The sequence below is a fragment of the Serinus canaria genome, chromosome 11 (genome assembly GCF_022539315.1).
Source record: "Serinus canaria isolate serCan28SL12 chromosome 11, serCan2020, whole genome shotgun sequence".
Classification (NCBI taxonomy): domain Eukaryota; kingdom Metazoa; phylum Chordata; class Aves; order Passeriformes; family Fringillidae; genus Serinus; species Serinus canaria.
Window position 1 is genome coordinate 7,246,000 of NC_066325.1, and position 25,209 is coordinate 7,271,208.

Below are 25,209 nucleotides of genomic sequence, written 5' to 3' on the forward strand. Positions count from 1 at the left end.
AACTGGTATTTTAAAGACACTTCCTAAGTTACAAGGACTGACATGGTTAGCAAATTCTGTAAACTAGGAGGGCATACCCCTACACTATGAACATATCCACATGAACATAATCACCACATTCTGCTATGGATGTACTAGAACAGCTTAAAAGTTCTGCTATGAGGAACAGTTTCAACAGATACAGAGCAACATGAAGATTTTTGAATCAGCATCAGTTATAAACCTGGGGAAGTAAAGCCTTTAAATTATTTCCCTATTTATTCCTCCTCCCTTCCAAGCCAGACTTATTCATCAGTATATTAATGATCTAATTATTGTCTACTCTGCAATTGTTTCCTAGGATTGTATTTGCCTTTTTCAGAAACCAGGTAGCACTAAATTACTAGACAATCTCACCAAAATCTCATTTAATATCCAATCAAGGCAGGACACATTTTCAGAAAACAGTGGTCACTCAAGGAGTAATGCAATGCAATCAGTTATCTTTAGAACACCACATTCAGCCGGGGCAAACCAGACAGGTCAGAACTTCCAGCAACCAGCATTAACCCATGGACAGGACCAGCTGAGCAGCAGCTGCCACTGGCTGTGCTCTGCTGCTCAGCTCCCTACAGCACTGTCATTCAATTGTCACTCTCTGGCACAGAATCCAGTAGGATTCTTCCTCACTCCAAGCATGTCATAAAAACATTCTGAAATGTGAGCACACATCATCTCAGCACCTCGTGGAGAAACACTGGCTTTGTATCACAAACTCCCACATTCACAATGCCAGCAGCTGCCCAGCTTAGCCAGGGTATCTGCCTTGATTCTTCTGTGCCTACAGAACCAAAGTTCTTTCACTTTCATCAGAAGGCTCAACATTAGCTTTGGGTTCAACAGTGGGCTCTGAAGAGACATGAAACAACAGGTGTTAATAGCAACTTTATTGTTTCACCGGTGCAAAATCATGATACTGAATAAACTTGTGTAATGCATTTTCCCCTAAATTTACAGTAATGAAGGTTATACATATCTATATAGATTGCAATTTCTCTATTTTTTTATACTATTTGGAACAAAATTATCTTGATAAATACGCCCTGTGCACAGTACTGGCCCTCACTGAATGTCACAGAGCCTTAATATGCAAAATATAACTTCTGTTTTTGAACATGGTACTTTAAAACTCTCCAAACATGCATTAATATATTCTAGTTTTAGGGAAAAATATTACACTTAGTCTTAACTCGCATTAAAAGAAAAGCACAAGCAGAATTCGACATACAATAATCCCAAAAATCTGATGCTCTGTAAGGATCAGACACAGTTTCAGCTGACAGTTACTGCCAGTTTAGAGCTCTAGTGCTACAGAAGCAACAGTGAACAGACAGAAGAGAAATCAGAACTGATGAGCCTTACCATGTCACATGGATTTCAAAGAAAGTTTCAGCCATGCTAACTGATGAAACCTGTAGTTGCTGGTCCAACCTTCCAAATTTGTTAGAGTACTCAACACAAGTGTTTGAAGTGCCAGACTGAACACATGAATGTTAACTTGACATTTCTGAAAGGCACAACCTAGGAACCTATCTTAAAAAAACCCATGGTATGTAAATGAAAACAGGTACAGTGAGTGTCTTTCTAAAGAACAAGACCTTCATAAATTGGCCCCTCAGATTCTGGTGACTCCCTCCTCAGACGCAAGTGCTCCAGTGTGTTGTGAAAGTGTTTGTTAATTTGTTCTGTTTCTTCAGTAGACTCAAGGTTTGGGAGATCTTCTCTGATCTTCTGTATAAGCTGATTCAAAACCTGAATTGTCACCTACAGAACATAAAACAGAAGTCATCAGCACCACCTGTGTACAAGTGCAGAGACATTAGTTTGAACAGACTTGTCTTTAAGCTCTCTGTATTTGGACAATCCTTCAAAATGCTGGTAAGACTGTATGCAGACAAACTGCTGGGGACTGCCTTCTCTGGTTCTGCACAGGACCCTTCCAATTGCAGAGTTCTGTGGAAATTCCCCCATCCCAGCAAAGGTAAAAAACTTGTCACTAGCCTGACAGCTTAGCTTGGTAACTATTCCAACAGCATTTCTTTCCAGTGTATTCAATACAATTTAAAAAGCTTCAAACAAATGGCCCACACAATCAGACTGTATATGCACTGTGAGATAATTGTTTCTTATAGAAGTCAGGATGGTAATATCAGATTTAAAGTTATTCTTAGAGAACAAGCCATGGCTGCCTACGGGCTGAAGTTCAGCACTACACAAAATGCACTGCAGGCCACCAGAGTATCCATAGAGTATTTTTCTATCTGCCAAGTGCTTTGAAATTCAAAGCTTTATTTTCATCTCCATCAGATACAGCATCTCCTATACTAGAGCACCCCTATACTGAGAAGCCAGTTCAGTTATTGGAAAGTCAGCAAATCCCTCAAATTTCTTTAGGATTCCTCGCAGAACTGCAGGATATTCTTTAATGTCTGGTCTCAGTCAATGACATCAGAGAAGACACTGATCTCTACTTGACCAAGCAGGTTTTTCAAACTGCATAACTCTCCTTTACCTGCTAACAGAAGATGGATCAGGTAACTATCTCAGATTATACACACACACAATTTAAGCTGAGTACATATGGTGTTATACCTATTTTGAGAAATTAAAGCTTATACCAACCTGGTAGAGTCAGCAGTGACCATGAACACCTGTAAAGAATTTTCTTTGCCTTATGTACACATTAAGTTTGGTACCTCGAAAGCTAGAATCCTACTACTTTCTCATGTAAGTTCAAGTAAGTTTTAATCTAAAGTATTTTAGGTATACAAGTCTCACAATATTTAAATTCATAACTGCAAACATTTCCCCCCAATGTGAGAAGAACCAAGTTTAATCCAATATTTTTACCAGCACAACAAGTCGACTCCTCTCTTATCACAAGAACTTGGGCCTCTCATGAGGCTAGAGGGCAAGCTGAAGAGAATTTGTGGTTGTAAGTGTGAATGAAGAGCTTAAAGAAACATTCTTTAAAAAAGATGCAACAGAGAATGGATTTCCACTCACCGCCTCATTTTCCTTTTCATAAAAATAGATATATCTATTCAGAATTTCTATGAAAAGCTGGACTTGCAAAGAAGGGTCCATGCACTGATTTGCTATCTTCAGAGCCTTCTTTAGGCATTCCATCACTCTCTTTCCTCCATGAAGCTAGAAGGTAAAACACCAAAGTTACAAGAAATCAAAGAACCTTAGGGAGCTCCAGTATCTCTTCCCTTGGCACACACAGCATTTCCTGGGGGTCTGCCACAGAAACACTAAACTACACCAACTGCAGAGAGCAAGCTGTCACTGAAGCCCACCCTGCCTGACTGCCACCAACATTAGATTTTGTTAAATCATATGGCAGCATGAACAGTTGTTGAAAGCCTTCAATTATGAGATCAATTAACTCAATTTTGTAGCATGTACCATAATGCATACTTCCAAAAATATGTTTCAAACACTGCTCTTTAAAATTACAACAGCTTATGTGACAAGCACTGAAGAACACTGAGGATTTTTTTACCTTTACTTCAGCAGCTTTTATCTGTAATTTGGAAGTTCAGTAGTTCACATGCAAACTGAGCTAATATAATAAATACAAGCAAAGTGTAGCCCAGTCAACTAGCCTTTACCTAGCTGACACTCAAAAGCTTGCCTGCTACTTCCACCCTTAAATTAGAGTTTTCTCCATGTCATTATTTATGCAGTTTACACTCCAGGGAGTTTTAGAAGTTTCATGTATTAGAATGAATTCTAACCAAAGCTACATCAGCAATGTATCTACTTTAGAAGTGTTTACAGAAGGATGGCAGAACTGTTACTGAGGCAGGATGTGTCCCACTGCTGTCACTTTGTTCTTACCTCCTCTCCATTCTTGTCAGTGTTTCGGCCAGACCAGAACAGATGGGCACAAGTGCTCACAGCTCGGCACTGGTCTGGCTTCTTCAGGAGTTTGGAGGCTGCCAGTGCACACTGAGTCCTCAAAGGCTCGTGGTTCTCCTCACTGAAGCACTTCATCCTCTCAAATGTCCCAATTATCAAGGTGATTGCAGCCAGCTGTGCTTTTGAGTCACTGATTTCATCTTCATATAGAGAGAAGGCCTAGACAAGGGAGAAAGCAAGACTCAATCAGAACACATCAGGAAAAAAACAAAAAAATCACACCTGCTACTCACACAGCAAAAAACTGTCCAGCTTTGCATTTGTTAAAGGCAGGAAAAAAATCTTTCATGTAGAGTGTAAAATCAAGTAAATCCCCAGACCAGAAAAAGTCTTACAAGAAATAGTATTCAAGTAGTCATAGCAAGTAAGTGTGATCCCACATAAAATCTGAAGATTGAGTTTTTCCTCATTCAAGCACCTATTCAGACACAGAACTTCAGCAGCAGAAACAGTCCTTGACGAAGATTTGGTTCTTTGAAACACACAAAACAGAGCAGAAGTTCACAGCAGGTCAGTGATGACAGAGTAGGTAAGAAAAGCCCTTGCACTGCTGCTACATGGATGAAGAATAGACAAACCTTGAACTGTATCTCTAATGGAAAGTACATCATTGCCATGCTGCTCTCATGGTCACAACTGTGCTACAACAGCAACTGCTACAACACAGTGAGCAAACCCAGCTTATCAGCAACTCTGTTTAAAAACATGCATTTAGTAGCAGTATTAGAGGAAAGATTAGGACAAAACAACAGCATGGATAACATGGAACACATTGGGTCTTTATGTGATGGGTAGGAGGGGAAGGTTTTTGCAACAAGTAAGGCTTAAGACCAAGTTACAAGTTCAAACAGATTTTCAGAGTAGTTTATAATAGGTTCCAATACAAGGATTTTAAATGGCAAAGCCCAGCATAGCAGTTGTGAACACTGCAGATTTTAGAAAATTTCCAAAGAGTGCTTGTGGTCAGGGCAATACCAGCTGGATATCAGGAGCTGGAGTCAGAAGCAGTGAAGGAGCATTTTATGCTGAGAAACTACACTCCTCCAGTGAGCCAACTACACGAGCAGGAGGCAGCATTGCAACATACCAGTTGTCAGACTGAGTATTCAAATCAGTAGCAATGGAGCTTAATTCCACAGCAGCCTGGGAAGCAAGAATGAAATGAGGAGTTTCTACACTGGCTGTCCATCATTTCAGGTGTTTTAATCACACCAAATGGTTCAGTGTTCAGCAAACCTACCCAAATCAAATCAAAGGCAGCACAGGACACCAGTTCTAACAGCTGGACACTCACCTGGGACATGAACTCATAGGCCACAGTTTCATGATTCTCAAAGCCAATCTCTCCTGCAGCCAGTGCTCCCTGCAGGAAGAGTCGAAGAGGCAGCTCTGCCAGCTCTGCTTTGATCAGAGCACTGATGGTCTGATGAGCAAATGAGAAGATCTTCTGGCACTTCTTTTCCCATTTGTCATCCTAGACAAGAAAAGCAAGTACAAGCTTGAACAAGAGCATTGCTACAAGGAAAAGGGAAACTCAATTGTTCTAAGAACTGTTAAGTGCTCCCATCTGTTGCTCTCTGATGCACTCCAGCAGTACAGCATTGGCTTCAGCAGGTCTGCACAAAGTATTTCTTGCATTTACAAAAATTTCACACCCATTTTTCCTACTAGCTCATAAGATCTTTCTTCAGAAGCCTACACTGAACTGCAGTTCAGACAGCTATGCTTAGCACATAACTGAGCAAAAGCCTAGTTAGCCAAGGGGAAAAAAATTCTGTTCAGTCTGGAGAAATCAGAAGTGGAAGAGAATTTTAAAACTTTCATTTTAAAGAGTATTTTAACATTTAAACTTATTTCTTCACAATATAACACCCACAATAAAGGAAATACATATTTAAGGTAACTATCTAAATCAGAAAGCATTTAAGAGCCAAAATGGATAAGTCATTATTTTAATGTACACTTTTATTACTACCACATTTTTTAGGTTTAGAAACGTTACAATAACACAGCTACAATTTAGAAATTGATGAATTTCAATATTCAGATTTAAATCAGTTTCATGCTATCAGGTCTCCAGTAAAGGCACATAATCAGTCACCTTACTGAATAAACAAAACCAGCCAATTTCTACTTCTTCACTTCTCAACCACTCAAGTAATTTACTATGACTTGATAAAAATCTCCATTGAATTAAAAAGCATTCAAACCTCGAGAAAAAAACCCAAACAAAATTAGCCTTCTGTATCAAGTCTGAGCATACTTATGCAGCCAGTCCAAATGCATTTTCAAGAAAATAAAGCCAAGCAAGCATACAAGAAGAGCAAGCTGGAGGTGAACTTACCACTTTGGAGTTGTCTTTGTAGCGAAAAGCGAGCTGGTAGGCAGCGAACACCAAGGGCGGCAGCGTGAAACGGATGCGCTGGTTCCCCCCTGCCCCAAAGTGCTTCCGGGCAGTGTTGAGGATCTGGAACAGAAGCACTGTGAGCTCAGAGAATCCTTCACAGAAACATGCACTCAAGGGAAGCTCAGTGCCCCACCCTTAACCTGTTCTTACATAGATGTAGATTTCATGTAAATAACCTGAATATACAGAAGTCTGTAATCACCCATTACACACTGGTTAGCCACTCTGGCTAATAAATTTGGACTAGGCTGTTTGAATTTGCATTTCATATCTCTTCCATGCAGAATGCATAACTTAAAGTGAGATACTGTGAAAATCCTATAACCTTGGATTTTTCCTGCTGCTGCTGTATTGTAGAAAAATTTGATGCAAGCATTTGCCATGCTGAGGGAGCTATTAAGCATTATTAGTAAAAGGTGTTAAGTAGCTCATAGAATTGTACCTAAAAGATAATGTGACAAGTCCTTTGATGGCATTTAAAGGGGGTCACCGTGATTAAAGCAAAGCACTGCTAGATGAGAAAAACAGACTGACATTCAGAATCTTTGCAGAAACAGCTTCAACATCTCTAGCTATGTAAATTCTTTTGGGATAGACATAATAATTTCGTTGGTGCCAGCATTCCTTTGAGGGAAGCTTTGCTCTCAATAAGAAAAAAACAAAAACAAAAAAACCACCTTTCTGCTTTACTCCAGTAATAAGGTCCTGAAACACAACTGACTCCAGTTCCTGTAAAGTTATTCTTCTCCCCATTATACAAGTATCATTACACTTCAAGGAAGAGTTTTTTATACTATACCTTAAAGCCAAGCTAAATCAATGCTAGTTGTGTTATGCATAGCTTGCACTTCATTCTGTTGCTCTATTCTCACTGTTTATACAGTGTGACATTTATTTCAGGCACAAACTAAGTTCACAGTAGTCCCTAAGCAGGCCTGACTCTGACATGAGCTAATAGCCATCTGCAGTAGATCCAACTCCAGCACAGCTTCTGCCAGCTTCTGCAATGGATCTGGCATAGACAGAATATCCCTGGCCCTCTAATCTAACACACACTTCAAGACAGTTTATTTGAAGTTTAAGTGACCTCCCTAAAGCCAGATATAGCAGATTAACAACAGAACTACATTAAGCTGCCACAGATCAACTCAAACCATTACAAGTACCATAATGCACAGATTTCCAGGACATGTCAAATCTACTGCTACAGATGGACTAAGCAGAAAGGAAAAGCATGTGGAACCAAGCAGCAGGACACTACATGCTGTATGAAGACCCCATCCTTACAGAAATTAATATCCCTAAGGCCAAACATACTAAGCTGTATTTTGAGGTTTTTTGCATTTCCTTGTTATCAAAATACACAGATAGCACAGTACTCCAAATAGCACTTGCTGTGTTTTCAATAGATCATTATATGAAGTTGTCAGAACGTTAGGAGTTCCACAAAATACACAGTTGCCACCTCATGGGATGAAAACTTTCAATCAACAAATGCTTAAGTCCTCATCTGCTTTTTCTGAATAAAGAACATATCATCCTACCACTAAAGGTGTCATACACAATCTCTGCTGAGTTTGTAGTGCCAGAGCAGTGACGCCCCAGCTCCCAGCTTCAAGTCTTATACAGTCAATAAAGCAAGAACTGAGACAGTTCAGAGAGCAGAGACATTGAGAAGCACCAGTCACCAACCAGGTACTGCTGGTCAGGGTCATCAGAACGCAGCAGGTGAATAAATCTCCCCACAAGACTCTGCTCATCTGCAAAGTCCTCAGGGTCAGGATCTTCAGCAGGCTGATCTGGTTGATCCTGGATCAGCGTCGATACCAAATTCATGATAGCATCAACCTGGAAAGGCAACAGAAGCTCTGTTTAAACTACAGTAGTCCATAAGCATAAATTGCCAGCAATTGGGAACATCTTTACAGCCCCTCATAGTGGTGATGCTTCAAGCATATGTGCCTTACACCCTGAAGAAGGGTCCCTCTCAGCACAAGTGGGACATGGCAGCACAGCAGTGCAGAGGAAATTCAGATTCCAAAGGCTACTGCAGCCTTCTTTAGATAGCAGACCCAGTTTTAAAGGCATTCAGGGTCTTTTTCACACCTAACAGATTACAGTCTAGGCTGAGGTGTGGTAAATCAGAAGTAGCCTCTAGGATGAGGTTAGGTAAGATGTTCAAAGACATTTAAGAAGGAAGGAGGAAGAATTACAAGCAGGATAAACCCTGTGCCAGGGGAGGCAGGGGCATACAGGCGAGGAAACAAAGCATGCCCTGCATGAAGTCACTAAATGTGTTTGCAGGTCTTTGAGCAATCATTTAAATACCTAGATTTTCAAATTAACTATATCATACCTGTTCTTGGGACACAATTTCTGTGTTATAATCCAATACATTGCTAAGCACGTAACAACTCATGCTCTTCCTGGACTCGTAATCAAAGTATTCAAAGAGTGGGTGAAAATGTTTTAGTTTCAGAACTGTCAGGATATTGTTGTAAGTATCAACTGGGATTTTCAAAAGTCTAGTCAGCTCCTTTGAAACAGCACTGCTTGTTGCAATACTAAAAGAAAATATATGCAAAAAAATACAATTAATAAATGGTTCACACATGTAGACAGGTTTAAAGTCTGCTTCAGAGTATCAATTCTGAGGTATACAACAACCACCAAACAACTTGGTGCAAGGGAGAAAGGAAACTAGTACCACAATAAGTCAGTCTTGCTCTTTGGGACATCAGTAACAAATGCATGTTTTAAGCTGCTGCCAGCAGAAGCAGGGTGTGGCTGCAAATGCAGCAATAGCAGAAGTCTAGAGTGCTGTGAGGGATGCCTACAAAATGCACACACGTTGCGTGGATGTACAGCACAACTTATGCACAGGGGAGCAAGTCCTGGTTAGCCAGGAGTTTATCAGGGCTGCTGCAGCTCGGTCCACAAGCAGTGACCTTACACACCCAGAGCATGGCTCTGCTATCTCACCAAACGTGGTGAAAGGCAGAAGGCCTGATTTCAGGGTATTAATTGCCATGCCAAAGAAAATGCATGAGACACTCACTGTTCCAGATTAAGTTTGTTGAATATTTCCACAGTAGTCTCCAACACCTTGTCAACATAGTCCACACGGTCTGGGTAGCATTTCATAGCCAGGTTAATGAGAGAAACTTGCAAAGACACCACATCCTCTGAGGGCATATCCTGCCGAGACTGAAATTTAAGACAGCGTGAAACTGATAGTAAAACACAGAAATTTGCAAAAAAACACCGCCAAAACTGCATGCAGGGATACCCAACATACCTGTATAACAGTGGCAACCTGCTGTGAAAAGATATCAAACAGTTTGATATCTGCTGGGATACCAGGTCCATCTTCACGATGTGCAAATAAAGCTAACCTGGTGACAGAGGCAAGGAAAGCAGCTTGGTCAGGATAGCTTTTCCACTCCTCAAACACAGAGCAGAAAGAGGGACTGGCAGAAAAAGCATTTCATTTAGGTATATTTGGAAGCTCTATTACAAGCAAAAAGGAAATTAATGGAAGTCAGAAGCCTTATGAGCAACTGAGCCTGGTAACTATCAGTCCTGAAAAAGAGTGCTGACAGAAAAGGCAAGGTGAAGAAGGAACAGGAAGGACATTTCCTAACTTATGTACTTCAGCTAGAAGCAAGTGCTCTGTTTTTTCCAGCAGATAAAGAGGCACAGAGTAGGCTGATGGTAGAGTAAATATCTTCCATTTATTCATTCAGTGATATTACTGAAATTAGACACCCAATAGCATCCTCCACAAAACAGCCTCCAGAAAAAACCACACAGAAGGAATACGCTGACCTAACTATTCTTTGTCACTAAAGACCAACCAACATGTCTGGAACTTACACTATTTGCAGAGAACAAAATACAAAGTGAACTTAAGAGGAATGGAGAAGTGAAGAATATTGGGTTTTGGGGGGTGGGAGCAAGAAATTGCCATCCAGCAAGCATTCAGGAGATGGTGATTTCTATCTCTAAGAGAAAGTCATGCCAAGCACCATTTCTGCAAAAATGAGATCCAGGATAGAAAGCACCACTATCAGAAGACTAACACCTTAGCACTGAGCTTCTTAAGCTTCAACTGTGGTATCTTGACTTTCTAATTATTGAGATTATTATACTCTGAATTAGAAAAATAACTACAAAAATATTTAGGAAAAGGCATTGCATTAAATTTTTAAAAATTCTTTCTACAGGGTTTCTCAATTTTGATTCTCAATCTGAAATAAAGAGGCACATAAGAAAACACCAGGAGGCAAAAAAACTCCACTGCCAGGAAAAATAAGACATTGAACTATTCTTATATTTGATTACAGTGATAAGAAGCAGACTTCCTAAAGCCAGGAACAATCACTGCCTTTTCTTAGAGGCACAAGGCAGCTTTCCTTGGCAACAGCCCAGTGTAAAGCCAGCAATGCTACAATGCATACAAGGTATGAACAAGCTGCAGGCAGATGGCAGCATAATTAAAAGTCATGAATGGTTTAGTAAGGCAACAAAGATCCCAAAGCAGCAAGACTACTTGCAGAGATTCCTTTAGCAGGAAAGCCCCACAGGAATAAGGATAAAATTTTCACAAGCTTCTTCAGCAGTGACTGATGTTCAGATTCAATTACCCAATGCCAGTTGAAACAGATGAGAAATGCCAAGAGGCACAACCTATACAGGGCAGCTTCACATCTCAAGTACACAATACTGAAGCTCCTGGCCATGCTGCTACCAGCTCCAACACAAACACGAGAGCAACATCCTCCCTACACACATGGATTCCAAGGACAGATCCACTCATATGCTCCAACAATGGCAGGAACATTAGTCAAAATCTCAAGCTGCAATACTACAAAGATCATGCTGCCACTTTTATGCCCTTGTTCTACAGGTCAAAGAGAGCTCTGGAAGCCTTCAACAAACGCCAGCCCAACAAACCCCAGCAGTGGTAAGGGTGGGAGGACAGAGGGTCACTGCTAGTCCGTCACTTATTGGTGTTTATAACATAACACAAAAAACTTACTGTGGACGTGATACCAAAGTTTAACAGGGCAGGAAAAGCTACACAAGGAAAGCCTTCTCAAAAGAACGACACTGCCACACTCCAGTGTAAAGAGCCTAGCAAAATATCCCATGACCTCTTTAAGAAGTAATCAAGATAGTCTCAGAAATCAGTTACAGGCAACTGATTTCGAGTTTTGTGGTGTTTGGGGTTTACAATTTTGGGTTTTTTTTAAGATACCAGAATTACAAAAATGTCAGCCACAGCATCGAAGTGTGGGAAACCAAAGAACTCCTGTGAACATCTCTGTATGAAGGCAGCAAAGGCAGCACAGTGTCTCTGACAAATGCACAAACACTGAAAGGTACTCCAATAAAACCCAAGTCTTGAACGCATAAATCTGGCAGAACCTGGAGAAGACAAACTACAGACTTGGTACGTAAAAAATTTAAGATCCTAAGTCCTACCAGTCATGCCCAATACACTCATGTCCTCTCCAGGCATTAGAGAGGATACAGCAATCCTACCCAATGCTGAATGCCAGGGGGACCTAAGATCCCTGTGCTAACTGAACTCCATACATGGACCAGATGTACATGCCTGGGTGCAAATGCAAAGGACAAGGCTTTTCTACAGCCTGAGACAAGCCATCCAAGTGCACTTCCTTTCTGCAGTAAGAAAGTGCAGGTGCTCACTGAAAATCTGTGTTTCCTTTCAGGATACAAATTAAAACTTCAGTTTGACCTTAAAGGTCTTTTCCAACACAAAGGATTCTATGATTTCTCCCCCAAATCTGAACTCAGTGCAAGCAGTTTTAAGCAGTACCTCCACAGGAAAAACACGCTTTTAAGAGAACAGTATAGATGCTAGTGGCAAGCTAAGAATTAAGAAGGTAGCTCCATTTCCTACTAGCTCTGTTCTGAAGAAGCACGGCTGTGTTCTCTGATCTCTGACCCTGCAAGGTAAAGTATTCCTGACAGATGATTTAGCCATTAGGATCTTCAAGATTTCAAGAGGTACCTATGAGTGATATGGCTGTCAAAGCAGGGCACTGCTGTCACTGCAGTTCTGAAGCATCAGACTGCTCAATACTAAATGGGCTGTTTCCTGGCTTAATCTGTTTACAAGTTTAATTGGTCCATAAAGCAGGTTTCATTGTAAGCTGTAAAAGCAGAGTCCAGAGAGTAGAAGTTACAGAAATAATATTCTTCACAGCTTTAATTACAGCTGATAGAAAGACATGGAAACAGCGAAGTAGTATACAAAATTAAACATATTCAAATGATAGAAGAATTATCATCTGCTTGTGCACAACACAAACTTAATTTTGAGTCAAGTTCCACCCCCTTGGTCACTCACCTGTCAATTAAAGCAATAATTATATTTTTCACATTCACATTTTGGTGCAGCTCAGCACAGGCTCTGAGAAATGGGTTCAGGGTTTGGAGGTGAAATTCATCTGGGAAAACCTGAAGTTTTAGATCAATAGTCATCAAGTTATAAACTGAATTTGCCCATTGTTACACAGAAGAAAAATGCAACAGAATAATTCTAAAGCAGATAGCCACACAGTAAATACACTGGCTTATGAAGCTGACCTTGACTGGGGAAATGCATGAAGCAAGAGATATAAAACAAATGGGTAACTCGAGGGCCCAGCTCTCTATTACAACTCATAACACAGGCACTACTGCTTAGATGCTTACAAGCTACTGCAACAGAAGGAGCACAAAATCTCCACTCTGCCCATCTGGTAAAAAATACAGAACAAGCTACTGTGTATCAGTCCCAGTGATGAAGTCTTCCAGTCCATGAGGAAGATGTGAAAGCTGCCTGAATCTGACTAAGTGTATAGAAGTGTCCCTGTGTCCCATCACTGCAACTGAACTTAAGCAGCTCACCTGTATGATGCACTCCATGAGGTACTCCTGAGCTAAAGCATCTCTACAGTTCACAACTTGCTCCAGTATTCCAGGCAGAACAATCTAGAATAGGGGGGAAAAGGTGTTGCAGTGATTTTAGAATTACCTCCTAAGTTGATATTCACACATACATTTAAATCCAAGCTAAGGAGAATTTCTAACAGTTCTCAGCTGATTCTCTAAAGACTTTCTGGTAAGAAGTCCCATTTTTCTGCAGTTCCATCCTTCAGAGAAAAAAACCCCAAAAACTACTGATCTCATAAGTCTGTCCCTTTCATACATCATGCAAGCTTTGATTTCCTAAGTCAGTGCTACTGACTTTGCTGGCACATACCCAGGGTCTCAGCAGCACCATGGTAGAACTTATAAGGGACAGATTTTAAATAATACATTTCCTTTACTGTCATTTCACACAGTAACAGTTCTCTTGAATGCTTTGGGAAGCACAGCCTCACAACTTGTGAAATCAATCCCAGAACACCAGATGTGTATACATCCCTTAGACCAACCCATTACTCTGCAAGGAAAATGGGAATCAGGAAGGAAAGGTCAGATTTTCTTGTCAGTGTTACAGACAGACTTAGAGGAGAATGTGTGAATCATGTCCTTGGCCTTAGAACACACTGTATGCCAGTATTCTCAACTTTTCCTCGGGTGAAGAGTTTGAGAAGCACTGGGATTACTGAACTTTTAGCAAAGCTACAACACTTCCAGCTGCTCATCTACAAGTCCAAATTCGTTTAGTTTGGAAAAAGCTGGCAGAAGTCAGGAAGAATGGACAGCCATCCCACCTGCTTGTATCTCTCCACATTGACCCCTTCCAGCTGACTGAGGCGGACCAGGTTTGTTCCCACGAGGATCCTCAGCTCCTGCCTCTCTCGCTCCCTTTTCTCTCTGTCCCGACTGTGGCCCTGGTGCTGCATTCGCACCCACAGCTTGTTCATCTCAGCAAAGTTCAGCAGCACAAAATCCATTGAGTCACTGATGTCTCCAGTGGTTTCTTCACTGCAATTGATAAGAAAAGCAGAAATTCATCATTCCAGCCACTGGTGAACATACAAGTTTTAATAAGGTTAGAGGGTGGGATTTCTGGGTTCATAAGAAAGGTTCATATCCTCACTTGTGAGGAAATTTAAAACTAGAAGGGAATTCTTAATGGATAAAATACCTGTCAAGTCCATGGAATTCTAGCATATCTACTTCTCTCAAATCTGAAGTAAGTCACAAAGAAAATTTAAATAAGCTCTATTAACGGTAATTTCATTAAGTTATAGCCCATCCTTCTTACTCTGCTTGCTCGCCTTCATCTGGTAAGATATTCCTGGTACACTGCAGGAGATAGTTTCTAAGGAAGAGGCCTCTAAGAGGATGCTGCACTCCACGGCACATCTCCACCAGGTCTTTCAAAATATCCTTCCTGGACTGTGGAAATGACTTGACATAGACAACACCTACTGTTATCAGCAGATACCTGCAAAAGGCACAGAGTCAAACAATAAACCATAATGTAACAACATCACAAAGGCAATAGTTCCTTTTGTCCATTATGGCAGGATTACCAAAGCACAAAAAACCCCAATAAATTATCACCTGGGTCCCATAATTTTGGATATTTAGTCAGCTTAAAACTCCTATCCTCCTCTGCATTTATACTTCTAGCATCCCACTAAGCTGGAAAACAGTTCTGACACATATAGATAAGTAACCTATGAAGGGGAAGTAGTTAAGCCTCTCTCACATTGTATTCTAGCAGAATAAGAACTACTGTCTTTGTACTCATTCCCTCAGCACCTCTGCATCAGGTAACAGGCAGCAGGAATATGTGAGATACAGAAGATTGCTGCTCCAGTGTATTTGGACTCCCCTTCAGCTTAGAAGAAAAAAACTACAGCACTCAGAACCCAAAGGTATTCAGTTGAGAGGCCTCACCCCTCCCTGCCTGCTCCTGTGCCCCATGCACAGGACCTCCACGAAAGCACCACAATTTTCATCAGGGAGAACCAGAGGCTACAAGCAGGCAGGAAGACAACTCTGATGGTTACACAGAGGTGAAAACCCTGTGGTAGCCATCAGCCAAACTCCAGAAATTGCATGAAGATGCAGTCTGGTGTGTCCAGAGCCTGTTCCTGGCATGAAGGTAAGGTCAGGAATGAAAAACTTGAGTACGAAGCAAAACCTAAATCCCAAAAGCGACTAAGTCAAAGACATACTGCAGCTCAACAGTCACATATTTAAATATAAGCCTCGCAGGCCTTCAAGTATCATTTCTGGCAAGATAACACTTTACCAAAAGGAAAAGTAATTCAGAAACACAAAGACTCTAAAAGTAAAGTCACAAACTTTCAGCTTCCTTCTCACACTTCTTACTCTCCAAAAAGGCAGAAAATTATGAAGCAATTACTGTGTGGGAGAAGGGTAAGATCTAGATCCTCAGATAACTGAAACAGTTAATAAATGCAGAGTCATGCTACCTGATCAGAGCATGGCACTTGGTTATCTTCCACTAACCAGCTCTTTGCCCAAAAGCCAACTTGATTCCAAGATTGAAGTGCTCTCATCTTGGTCATGGGCAACATTAACACGCTGGCAGGAAGAACTGACCTGCACCTGCACTCTGGGCCTAATCTCAGAAGTTTCACAGCAATCCACTCCAGATAGGCAGAAATACTATTGACCATTTTAAAGTGATTGAGAAAGAAATCACTGCCTGAACCCAGAGCAGGACAACTATTCACCAATTTAAAAAAACAAAGTCACAAACCAACATACACACACTTACAGTCTTGGAATGATATTTCCAGCATATTGTACTAGCTCATAAAGGTCTGCCACTTTCCTGCCTTTAGCAAATTCATCTGTCAGGTAGACTTCCAAGTAGTGTAGCTCATCAGAAATAGCCATGTCTTTTCCTCATAGTTAAGGATTGTAAGTGAGAATGTCTACAACAAATTTTCACAGTAATTTGCTCATTCACACCCAGGAATAAAGATGCTGTACCAAATACAAATATGCCCAAGCAAACAGTACTTCTGAACAGTAATCATGATTGGGATAAATGTGCAAAATTAACCTCAAACCTTTGATCAGTTTTTAGCATATTAGAAAAGGGAATAAAACTGGGAATAAAAGAATTGTTTTAAAGAGCTGATCTTGTTTTTAGAATTAGACTCCTGAAACTTCCCAGAGGAAGGTATGAAAGACAATAGAGACCTGTTTTATACCAGAGAGAAAAACTGAACTTAAACCATGAGCAAAGTGCATATTCTCCTACAAAATATACACATAATTGAATTCTGAGGAGAAAAGTGGTAAAAAGTATCTGACACAAGATACCATTGCACCAAAAAAAGAAGATGAGTATCCCAAATACATTTCAACTATTAGCTTCCTCCTGAAAGGATACAGAGCTCATAATAGCTCTTTGGAGATAACATTGAAGTCCGCAGCTCCCCAAGCATGTTGGAAGCATGTTTCAGAGCATCCATGAGCTTGTTCTTGTCCTTCAGAGAAGGAAAGAGAAAAGTCTGTTAGAAATGACACTAGGCAAATGCAGGATTTTTTATCTATGAAAAAAAATCTCAGGTGATTTATTATCTAGCTTATACTACACCTCCCATGCTAGCAACGTGAACATTTTACCTGAGGTGATGAGAAGATGCATCTGAAGACAGAGCTACAGTAATAAATCACACTGCTAATGGTAGAAAAATCTGAAATCATTCTGCTTATGCAGCAATCTCCACTCAACACTCAGATTCTATCCAGCAAGCAAAACAGAACTTGTTCCCCTCCTCCAAATCTGGTCTGTTGTTTTGCTCAGATCTCACAGATCTCCTAGAAAGCTCCAGGAGACAGACAACACAGACTGCCATCATCACCTTCCCCTCCTTCTCACCCACAAAGAACACCTCACTGAAAGCCACCCCTTACTAGTCTGCATCTAACTTACACTTCTGGTGCATTTAATCACCTGGCATCAATGGATACAACCACAAACCTCTAATCTACCACTTTTACAGACTTGAGCAACCCATCATAAGCAGCAGCAGTAAGTTTTGAGGGAGAACAAAAAGAATTGCTAGTGTGATCCACTTAGTGTATTTATACTGCCACTTAATCACAGATAGCAGTGAAAAGCACAGCTGCAGCTACTTGAAGATTTCCAAAGCATTCCACTGAGCACAAAACTCGAAGAGGTGTTACACTTCTTGCTACTGTCATTTGGCTGCAAACAAAGCTGGCTTGGCTAACTACACGAGAACATATGGGAATATTTAAGTTTTCATTGCAACTTTAAGCAGTTTCTCCAAATAAAAGCTGAGGCTTCTCAAACCCAAGAAAGCTACGTGTGATTACATAATCTGCCTGAATTGGCTACAATTCCCAAACAAAAATCTCAGCACAACACTAGCCCGTGGTGTTTTCCAGTCACAGAAGAATTCACATGTATGTCTACAGTTAATCAGTACAAAATTGATCCTATGCAGCAGGTAATTCATCAGCAGCCTCTCAGTCTGACAGTCACACCAAGAAAAGGCTACATAAAAAAAACCCAACAGAATGGTGGGCATAAACAATAATCTCATAATAAAGTTCATCTTAGATTTACTTAAATGCAAGCATGTAAATTATAAAGGGACATCTTTAACTCATCTTGTCAAATACTGGAGCAAAATCAGGAAGACACATTCAAAGAATACCCAAGGCTCACTCTCAATGAGCAGTTGCCTCATTTATTGGCAAAGCCTCTGGCACAAAGATACATAAAGGGTTAATTTTACTCACAGCACTAGAGATTGGTATTGATTTACTGTTTTATTCCTAGCATTCATTGCCTTTTAAAGCCACATTCTTACCAAGCATCTCTTCATCTGGAACGACTGCACCTTCACAGCCTGAATGGCTTCGTCCAGGAGTTTTTCCTGTTCATCCTGAGGAGATTGCTGTGTTGTTGGCTGGAGGAAAAAAGAACCCAAACAAAACAGAATTCAATGAAGCTGCTTATGACTTGACTAAAACTGGATTCCCACACTTTAGAATGCACTGCAAGTGACACTGCAGTGTGACCACTCAAGGGTTGTCAGAAATAGTTGTGTGACATGTGATGGAGAAAGTTCAAGTGCCCTGCAAAAACCTGAGGGGAGGTTACAGGTAGGCTGCAAGCACCATTGCTTCTTGGACAGCAAAGCCACAGGGGCAGAGCAGGGCCAACTTTTCCTTTCCAACATTTAGAGGTCAAGAACCCAGTTCAAGTATGTGGGAAGAAAAGCTCCAAGAGAATGCAGAGACACGACCATGCTGAGAGGAAGCACTGTTATTACTTCTGTCCACAGAGCCTCAAAGCAGTGCCCAGACCACACACTGCAACTGCACAGATGCTTTCTATGCTCACAAGTCACAAGTTCTCAACTGCTATCTGAGCTATGCCATTCCATTCAGGACAAGTTTCTGATAAGCAAAGGATAAAGTACAGTTAGTGCCTTCCAGAAGGTAGAAGCTACTTGCAGATTGGATCAGAAAGCTGAAGAGAAACAACAATTTCATGTGTCTTGTCCCAGTCACATTGTCAGAGTGACACTCTTGCTTCCCCTCAGAGAGGCACATTCTATGCCTTCAACTGAAACTTCCACTATCTCTTATCTTTCCAAGGTTCTTACTGCATTTTCTTAACGCATTAAATAAAACCATTGCATCCTTCTATTTCCCCTCAATCCAGCTATAACAGGCCTTCTCCTACTGCAGCTGCTATCTCCCTCTACCAGAATAATGAGATCAGTTTCCACAAGCATCTTGAAGTTATCTGCTAAGATGTCCAAACTCAGATCAGAACCCCTACTGATGTCTCCACCTGCACCCAGCCTTCCTCCTAAGGCTTTACAAGGAAACACTGCCATCCACCTCTTGTTCAGGTTCAGCCTTCAACACCTCATTAGAGCATCTCCACTTCTCTCAATCTTGCTGCTTGTTTTCAGATGGCCTCTCTGAAATAATGCTGGAGACAAAAGCACTGATGCAGTATTTCAGCTACATCTTCTCTAGTCATGACAAATACCAAGCACAGTCATTTGCACAGCAGGTTCTCTGAGCCTTCACCTTCAATAAATTTTCAGCTATTTATACTTGTTCCCTTCATCCACTGTGCTCAGAAGGTCTCTGGTCTGCTCCTTTTAATGCATTTCAGAAACAAGCTGGAAGGCCATGAATTACATCACGCTAATGTTTTTAAAAACTCTGTTTTCAGTACCAACTCCCACATGTCCCATGTGAGGAGTACCCAGAAGTATCTGTTGAGGACTGAGATTAAAACTGAGGCCTTAATTAAAGCAGGCAAGTTTTAGTTTAACACCAATTGAATGGTGATAGAGCATTTCACATCCCTGTTATTTCCCATATTTAATTGCGTTCTTTTTCTGCAGCTGAAATCTCCCACTATCCTTTTCCCCATACAGAAAACAGAGTGCTCTGCAATACTGTTAACTGTCTTGATTGTGACCTAATGAAACTCTGCTCTTGAAACTCCTCAATCACCCAGCAGGACAAAACCAAGGCTGATCTGATCCAACACTGGTGACAAACCTGCTTCAAGGAGGTTATATGAGAAAAAGGTTCCTTCCAAAAAACACTTGTGAGTCAGTGTGCCTCAGTAATACTCCAACTATGCACAATAACTAATTAAAAAATGTATTTAGTCAACGAAAATGCCATCTCTGCTAATTAGAGTGACTCCACCTCTTACAAAACTCTCTCTCTACATAATTAATCAATGCGCAGGTGTTCCAAAAATGACTTAAGCATAAGGAAAAAGCAGCAACCGTGGTTAGATGATCCTATTTCCCAGGCAATTCAATAGTTACAAACCCTTAGACAACCTCACACTGTGTAACAAGAATGTTCTGCCAGCAGAAGTTTGCTGTAATTGCTAAGCTTTAATTATTCAATGGCAGATCAGACTTTTAAGGAACACAAAATGACAGTGCAGGGACTAGTGTGCAGTAATCAATATCAGAACATCACATAACAGACTTGCTGAATAATGTCTATGCCAGAACACTGGTTACACTCTACAGTCCCCTGAATCCATACCAGTGCTTTAGAGAAAATAAATCACTACTGAGCTGAATGCCATATGCTCTGACCACATCAAATCTCTATTAAAGCACAGCTAGGAACAGTGCAGCAATGCTAACACTGACCACAACTTCCCAAGGCCCCTTATCCTGATGGGCATGAAGTTTACACAGGCACCAGCCCTGCTCTTCCATCCCCAGCTGTTCATGGGGCCAAACAGTGCTGGGAGAGCAGTTTAGGCTGTAAACCATCTAAAAAGCTGTAAGACAAGCCCAGCTGATTAACAGATTACCAATTACCTGGTTCAGCCTAAAGCCACATAAAACACTGCAAGCAGGGCTGTGAAAACAAGGCTTTTTAACAGCAACACCAAGCCAAAGCATTACTGAAACATACACATACTTGCGACAAACCCATTTGGCTGAGTCCATGTGCATTGGTTTCCTTACTTTTGGTGTGCAAATATGTAGGTTATAGAATCATGGCTATAAGTTCAGAACTATCCTTTTCATGATACCAGCTATGAGCCCAGCAGACACATTTGTATCTTCTTAGATAACTTTAGCCACTGTAGTTTAGCCACTGTAGTTTAGCCACTGTAGTTCAGTTGGGGAAAAACTGGAGTTTCATTCATTTATAGTGTCAGCTTTACATCAAACTCTGTCTGCATTAACAGAAGACAGAGAATACTTCCAGTTCTGCTCTAAATTTGAACAGCCAGGTCCCACACTGTATTCAACACTGCAACTAAGTACTGAATTCATCAAAAGAAGCATTTTCATACTAAAACAAGATATTGATTTATTTCTTCTGTATATCTCAAAGATATGGAAAATTAAGAAATAGGAAAACTCAATTTGTGTGTGTGTTGATTTGAAGACTGAGAAGGTGATCAGACTAAATGACTACAAGGGCACTCCACGTCTGAAGAAAAGACAACTGCAGCATTTTTGAGTGGCACAGGTAGCACAATCACCTACACTGCTGTCAAAAGCATAGCACAGGAGCAGTGGTGTCACTTGAGGGGCTGTTTGTACCAGCTTTATTTTTGTAGGAATAGAAAACATCTTAACAGCAGCACTAGTGAACTAGTTCCAACTTTTTACTTTTCCAAGCCTGAATATGTATCAGCTTACCTCTTTCTTCCAACTTCAGAAGACAAGCTACTTTCAGCTTTAGAACTGCAGGGGTTCCCAAACATAACCTGGTAATTATCAAGTGATACACAAGATCACATCAAGACACACATATACTACTAACACATGCCTGAAGTTTGAGGATGTGGTGACAAAAGGAAGATGAAGGAAAGAACATGTAGCAAAAGCCTACCAGTGAGATCCAGCAGGGCACACAATGAATCACAACACAGTTCTGGCAGATTCCATGCTGAATAAAGCTGTTTATGTTCTGTATCTTACACTTAAATTACCAACCTAGTAACATATGATGGTATTTTCAAGTGTCATTTTATCAAAAAAGCAACTGTGGAGCAACTAGATCCATCTACAAAAACAATCTTGAACATCAGCTTTTGAAGTGGAAGACACTTTGACCCTGGACAAAAGCACCAGTACAGAACATCCTGCCTTGTCAACTGCATGTACAATAAGGTACAAACCCCTGCCTGAGCACAAGAGAAGCAATTTGTAGCTCCAATTATGCAGCTATTTAGACTTTAGAAATGTCTGAGCTATACCCGCACTAGATACACTGCCAATGTTGTAGAAAAAAACTAAGTTGATGTGAAGAGTTTTGCTTTGCTCACTTTTTCCTCTGAAGCAATGAGGAAGCAGGTGAGCAGTGGAGAAGGGACAGAGAACTGCCTCCCCCAGGTGCACCAGCAGCTTCTGCACAAGAGACAGAAGCCTTGTTAGCTCTGAACACAGGGCCAGCATAAGTTACCACATGCAAGTCATGGAAGTCAAAACTCACAGCAGATGAACTTGGAAGGGGGGTGTGAGGAAAGCTAGCTTTTAGTATGGGGTTTTTTTGTGTATTTTTCATTCCTTTTAGGTTTTGTTTCTTTGGCTTTTTTTTTTTTTTTTAATAAAGGCTAGTAAACTAAACTGTAAGTTGCCTTGAAAAACAATTTTTTAAAATAGTTAATACAAGTTACCCTGCAGATAGCTATTAGGGAAATGTATTACTACAGCCATAAACATTATTCTGGATCATGACTACCCTCATAACAGCAATTCCTCCTGAACATACAAACCAAACATTGCACCTATTGTGCAAGATTTACTCATTTTATAACACTCATTTCCATGAGATTCATTTTTAGTTCCGTATTTGCCATTGAGCTGCACTCCAGAGAGGGCCCAAAATAATAACCAATGTGCTGACTTGTTTCACTTAAAAATCTGGTACCTTGGAGTACTCAAGAATGACACACTACTGCAAGACAGCAGAGCTCCAGGGAGCTCGTCAAGGCTAAAAGCTCATGTTCTGACACACAGGTGCCTCAAGCTGCATGCAGAGTATCAATAATTATGAGTAAAAGTTGTGCTTCCATTCCATTCTAAAGTGCATTTTCACCTAATCTCCAGAAGTCCTTTTCTTTAGGTAACTGATGTGCTTACAGCCTGTTCCACATGGCAGCTCCTTCTGTTTGCTCACCCACCTGTACTGAACACCACAACAAATGACATTTACCAGGGAGGCTTTCCTGCCTCTTCCCATTGCTATTGAGGCTACCTGCCAACACACCACTGCTGAGACACTTCAGATGGGGCTGCCCAAGAGACAGCAGGGCTGAGCTACAGCAGCAGATCAGGACACTGCCAGCCTACAGCACACAGTGCACTGCTGGCTAACATACTGAGGAAATTACCAAAAAAAATAACCAAAAACCAAAGCATAAGCATTTTATACCATACAGGAAGCATTTCTCTGCAACACTTTAGGCTCCAGAACTTCTATCACATATCACAGTATAGGAGCTCAGAGATAAATCAGAGAGATGAAAGCATTTTTCACGTGTTGAAACTGGTACTTACTACTACAGGAAGCCACAAGAAACTATTAAGTATTAAAGAGATGGACTTTTTATTCAGGGTATGATCAAAAGCAGCCAGAGCCCTCTTAAAACAAGTCATGTTAAAGGTACTTAAGCATTCAGCTTCAAGGTTTAAACCAAGCTCAGCCACAGGAAATCACAGGGGAGCCTAATTTAGTAGAGGGAATTATCCCGTATTTAACACCTGTGATTATCACATGTTCAACATCTGTAACTTTATTTTTTCTGAATCACCTGACAACAGCTATTCTTAGAAAGAAGCCATGAGACCAGACAAGTGTCTGGCCAGTTCCCATGGAAATGGCAGGCAAAGAAAAGTAGTCGCATTGCTGAATAATTGACCAGCACAAAATATTTGTGTGGGGAACAGAGAGTGGTGGCTATACAGATTTAGCATTTCTCATTCACCCAATTCAGTATTCCTCTTTCAAGTAACAGTACAGGTTTTGCCCAGCCCAAAGATACAGAGATCAACATACCTATAACTTTAAAAAAAAAGTCTGTTCCAAAAGCCAAAGAACTGAGCAAACCCCTGTTTATAAAGCATTCAGTGATTCTCTGCCCCACTATCTATATACTGTTAGTACTATTCACATGTCACACTTAGACTAATTACGCTTTGTGGTGGTTACAGCATGTGCTGCTTAAAATTTTACTGAATATTACGTACCACTGAAGGTGCCTTAAAGACACTTGTGTTTTACTAGGAAACTTGATTGTCCCCTTATTTCCATTGAGGATTGAAAAGTATTTCTCAGTGTGCATTACTTCCACGGGGAAATCTCAGGTTTCACAGAATGAATGAGGTTGGAAAGATCAAACACCACCTTGTCAGCCAGACCAAAGCACTGAGTGCCATGTCCAGTGCCCAGTCCTTCTTTAAACACCTCCAGGGACCGTGACCCCACGACCTCCGTGGGCAGTCCATTCTAATGTCTAATCACCCACTTGGTGAATAAGTTGCTCCAAATATCCAACCTGAACCTCCCGGCACATCTTAAGACTATGCCCTCCTGTCCTACTGCTAACACTCTGGGAGAAGAGGCTGAGCCTCACCTCGCTGCCTCCCTGCCTAACAAACACCAACATCTGCGGCAAAGAGCTCAAATGAGCTGCGCCCACCAATGCACAACCGGAAAAGAAAGGAAGTTTACTCGGGAAGCCTACGACAGCAGTCTTGGAGGCTTAGGAGCGCAGGCACGCGTGCACAGAACCGGCAATGCCACAAACCCGGGATTAACATAGGGGCAGCACGGCCAAAGAGAGCGAAACTGACCGAACTGACCGCTGCTACGGCGGCGATTCCCCGGTAAAAACACCGCCTTTCCCTGCGCCCCTAGGAGCAAACGGGCAGAACGCAGCGAGGCGGTGACCCGGCCCAGCCCGCGGGCAGCGTTACCGCCGGCACGGCGGGCCCGGCCCGCACCCCAGCCCCGCCCGGGCCGGACCGTGAGGCCTCCGCGCCCGCTGCAGCCCCGCACCCGGCCGGGCCCGCAGCGCCGCCGGCCCAGCGCGGCGGCTCAGGGCGCTGCCCCGGGCCCGTCCCGTCCCTCGGCCGCCGGCTCCGCGGTCCAGCCGCAGCCCCGCCCGCGGCAGGCGCTCCCGGCACCCCACGGCCCCCCGGCCGCTGCCCCTCACCATGGTCGCGCCGCCGCCGCCCCCGCCAGCACCGCCCCGTCATGTGACTGCGCAGCGCGCACCGCCCCGCCCCGCCCCTCCCCGCCGCCGCGCGCCGCCCATTGGCCCCCTCCGAGGAAGCGCCGCGCTGCGCGCCCATTGGCCGAGATGGCAGTGATTGGCGGCGCGA

The 25,209-nt window shown here is 41.8% G+C and overlaps 1 protein-coding gene across 1 annotated transcript; it reads right to left on the bottom strand.

Moving 5' to 3' along the window:
• Nucleotides 1–911: 911 nt before the first annotated feature.
• Nucleotides 912–25,118, bottom strand: VPS35 (VPS35 retromer complex component). Its single transcript, XM_030227505.2, has 17 exons — nt 25,041–25,118; nt 18,172–18,270; nt 16,719–16,815; nt 16,095–16,218; nt 14,604–14,786; nt 14,107–14,320; nt 13,295–13,378; nt 12,753–12,862; nt 9,672–9,768; nt 9,432–9,580; nt 8,730–8,937; nt 8,066–8,221; nt 6,311–6,433; nt 5,261–5,440; nt 3,886–4,125; nt 3,046–3,189; nt 912–1,803 (listed from the first exon to the last, which is right to left on the bottom strand). The coding sequence occupies exons 1-17, from the start codon at nt 25,041–25,043 to the stop codon at nt 1,624–1,626; spliced, it is 2,391 nt and encodes a 796-aa protein (XP_030083365.1). The 5' UTR covers nt 25,044–25,118; the 3' UTR covers nt 912–1,623.
• Nucleotides 25,119–25,209: the final 91 nt, after the last annotated feature.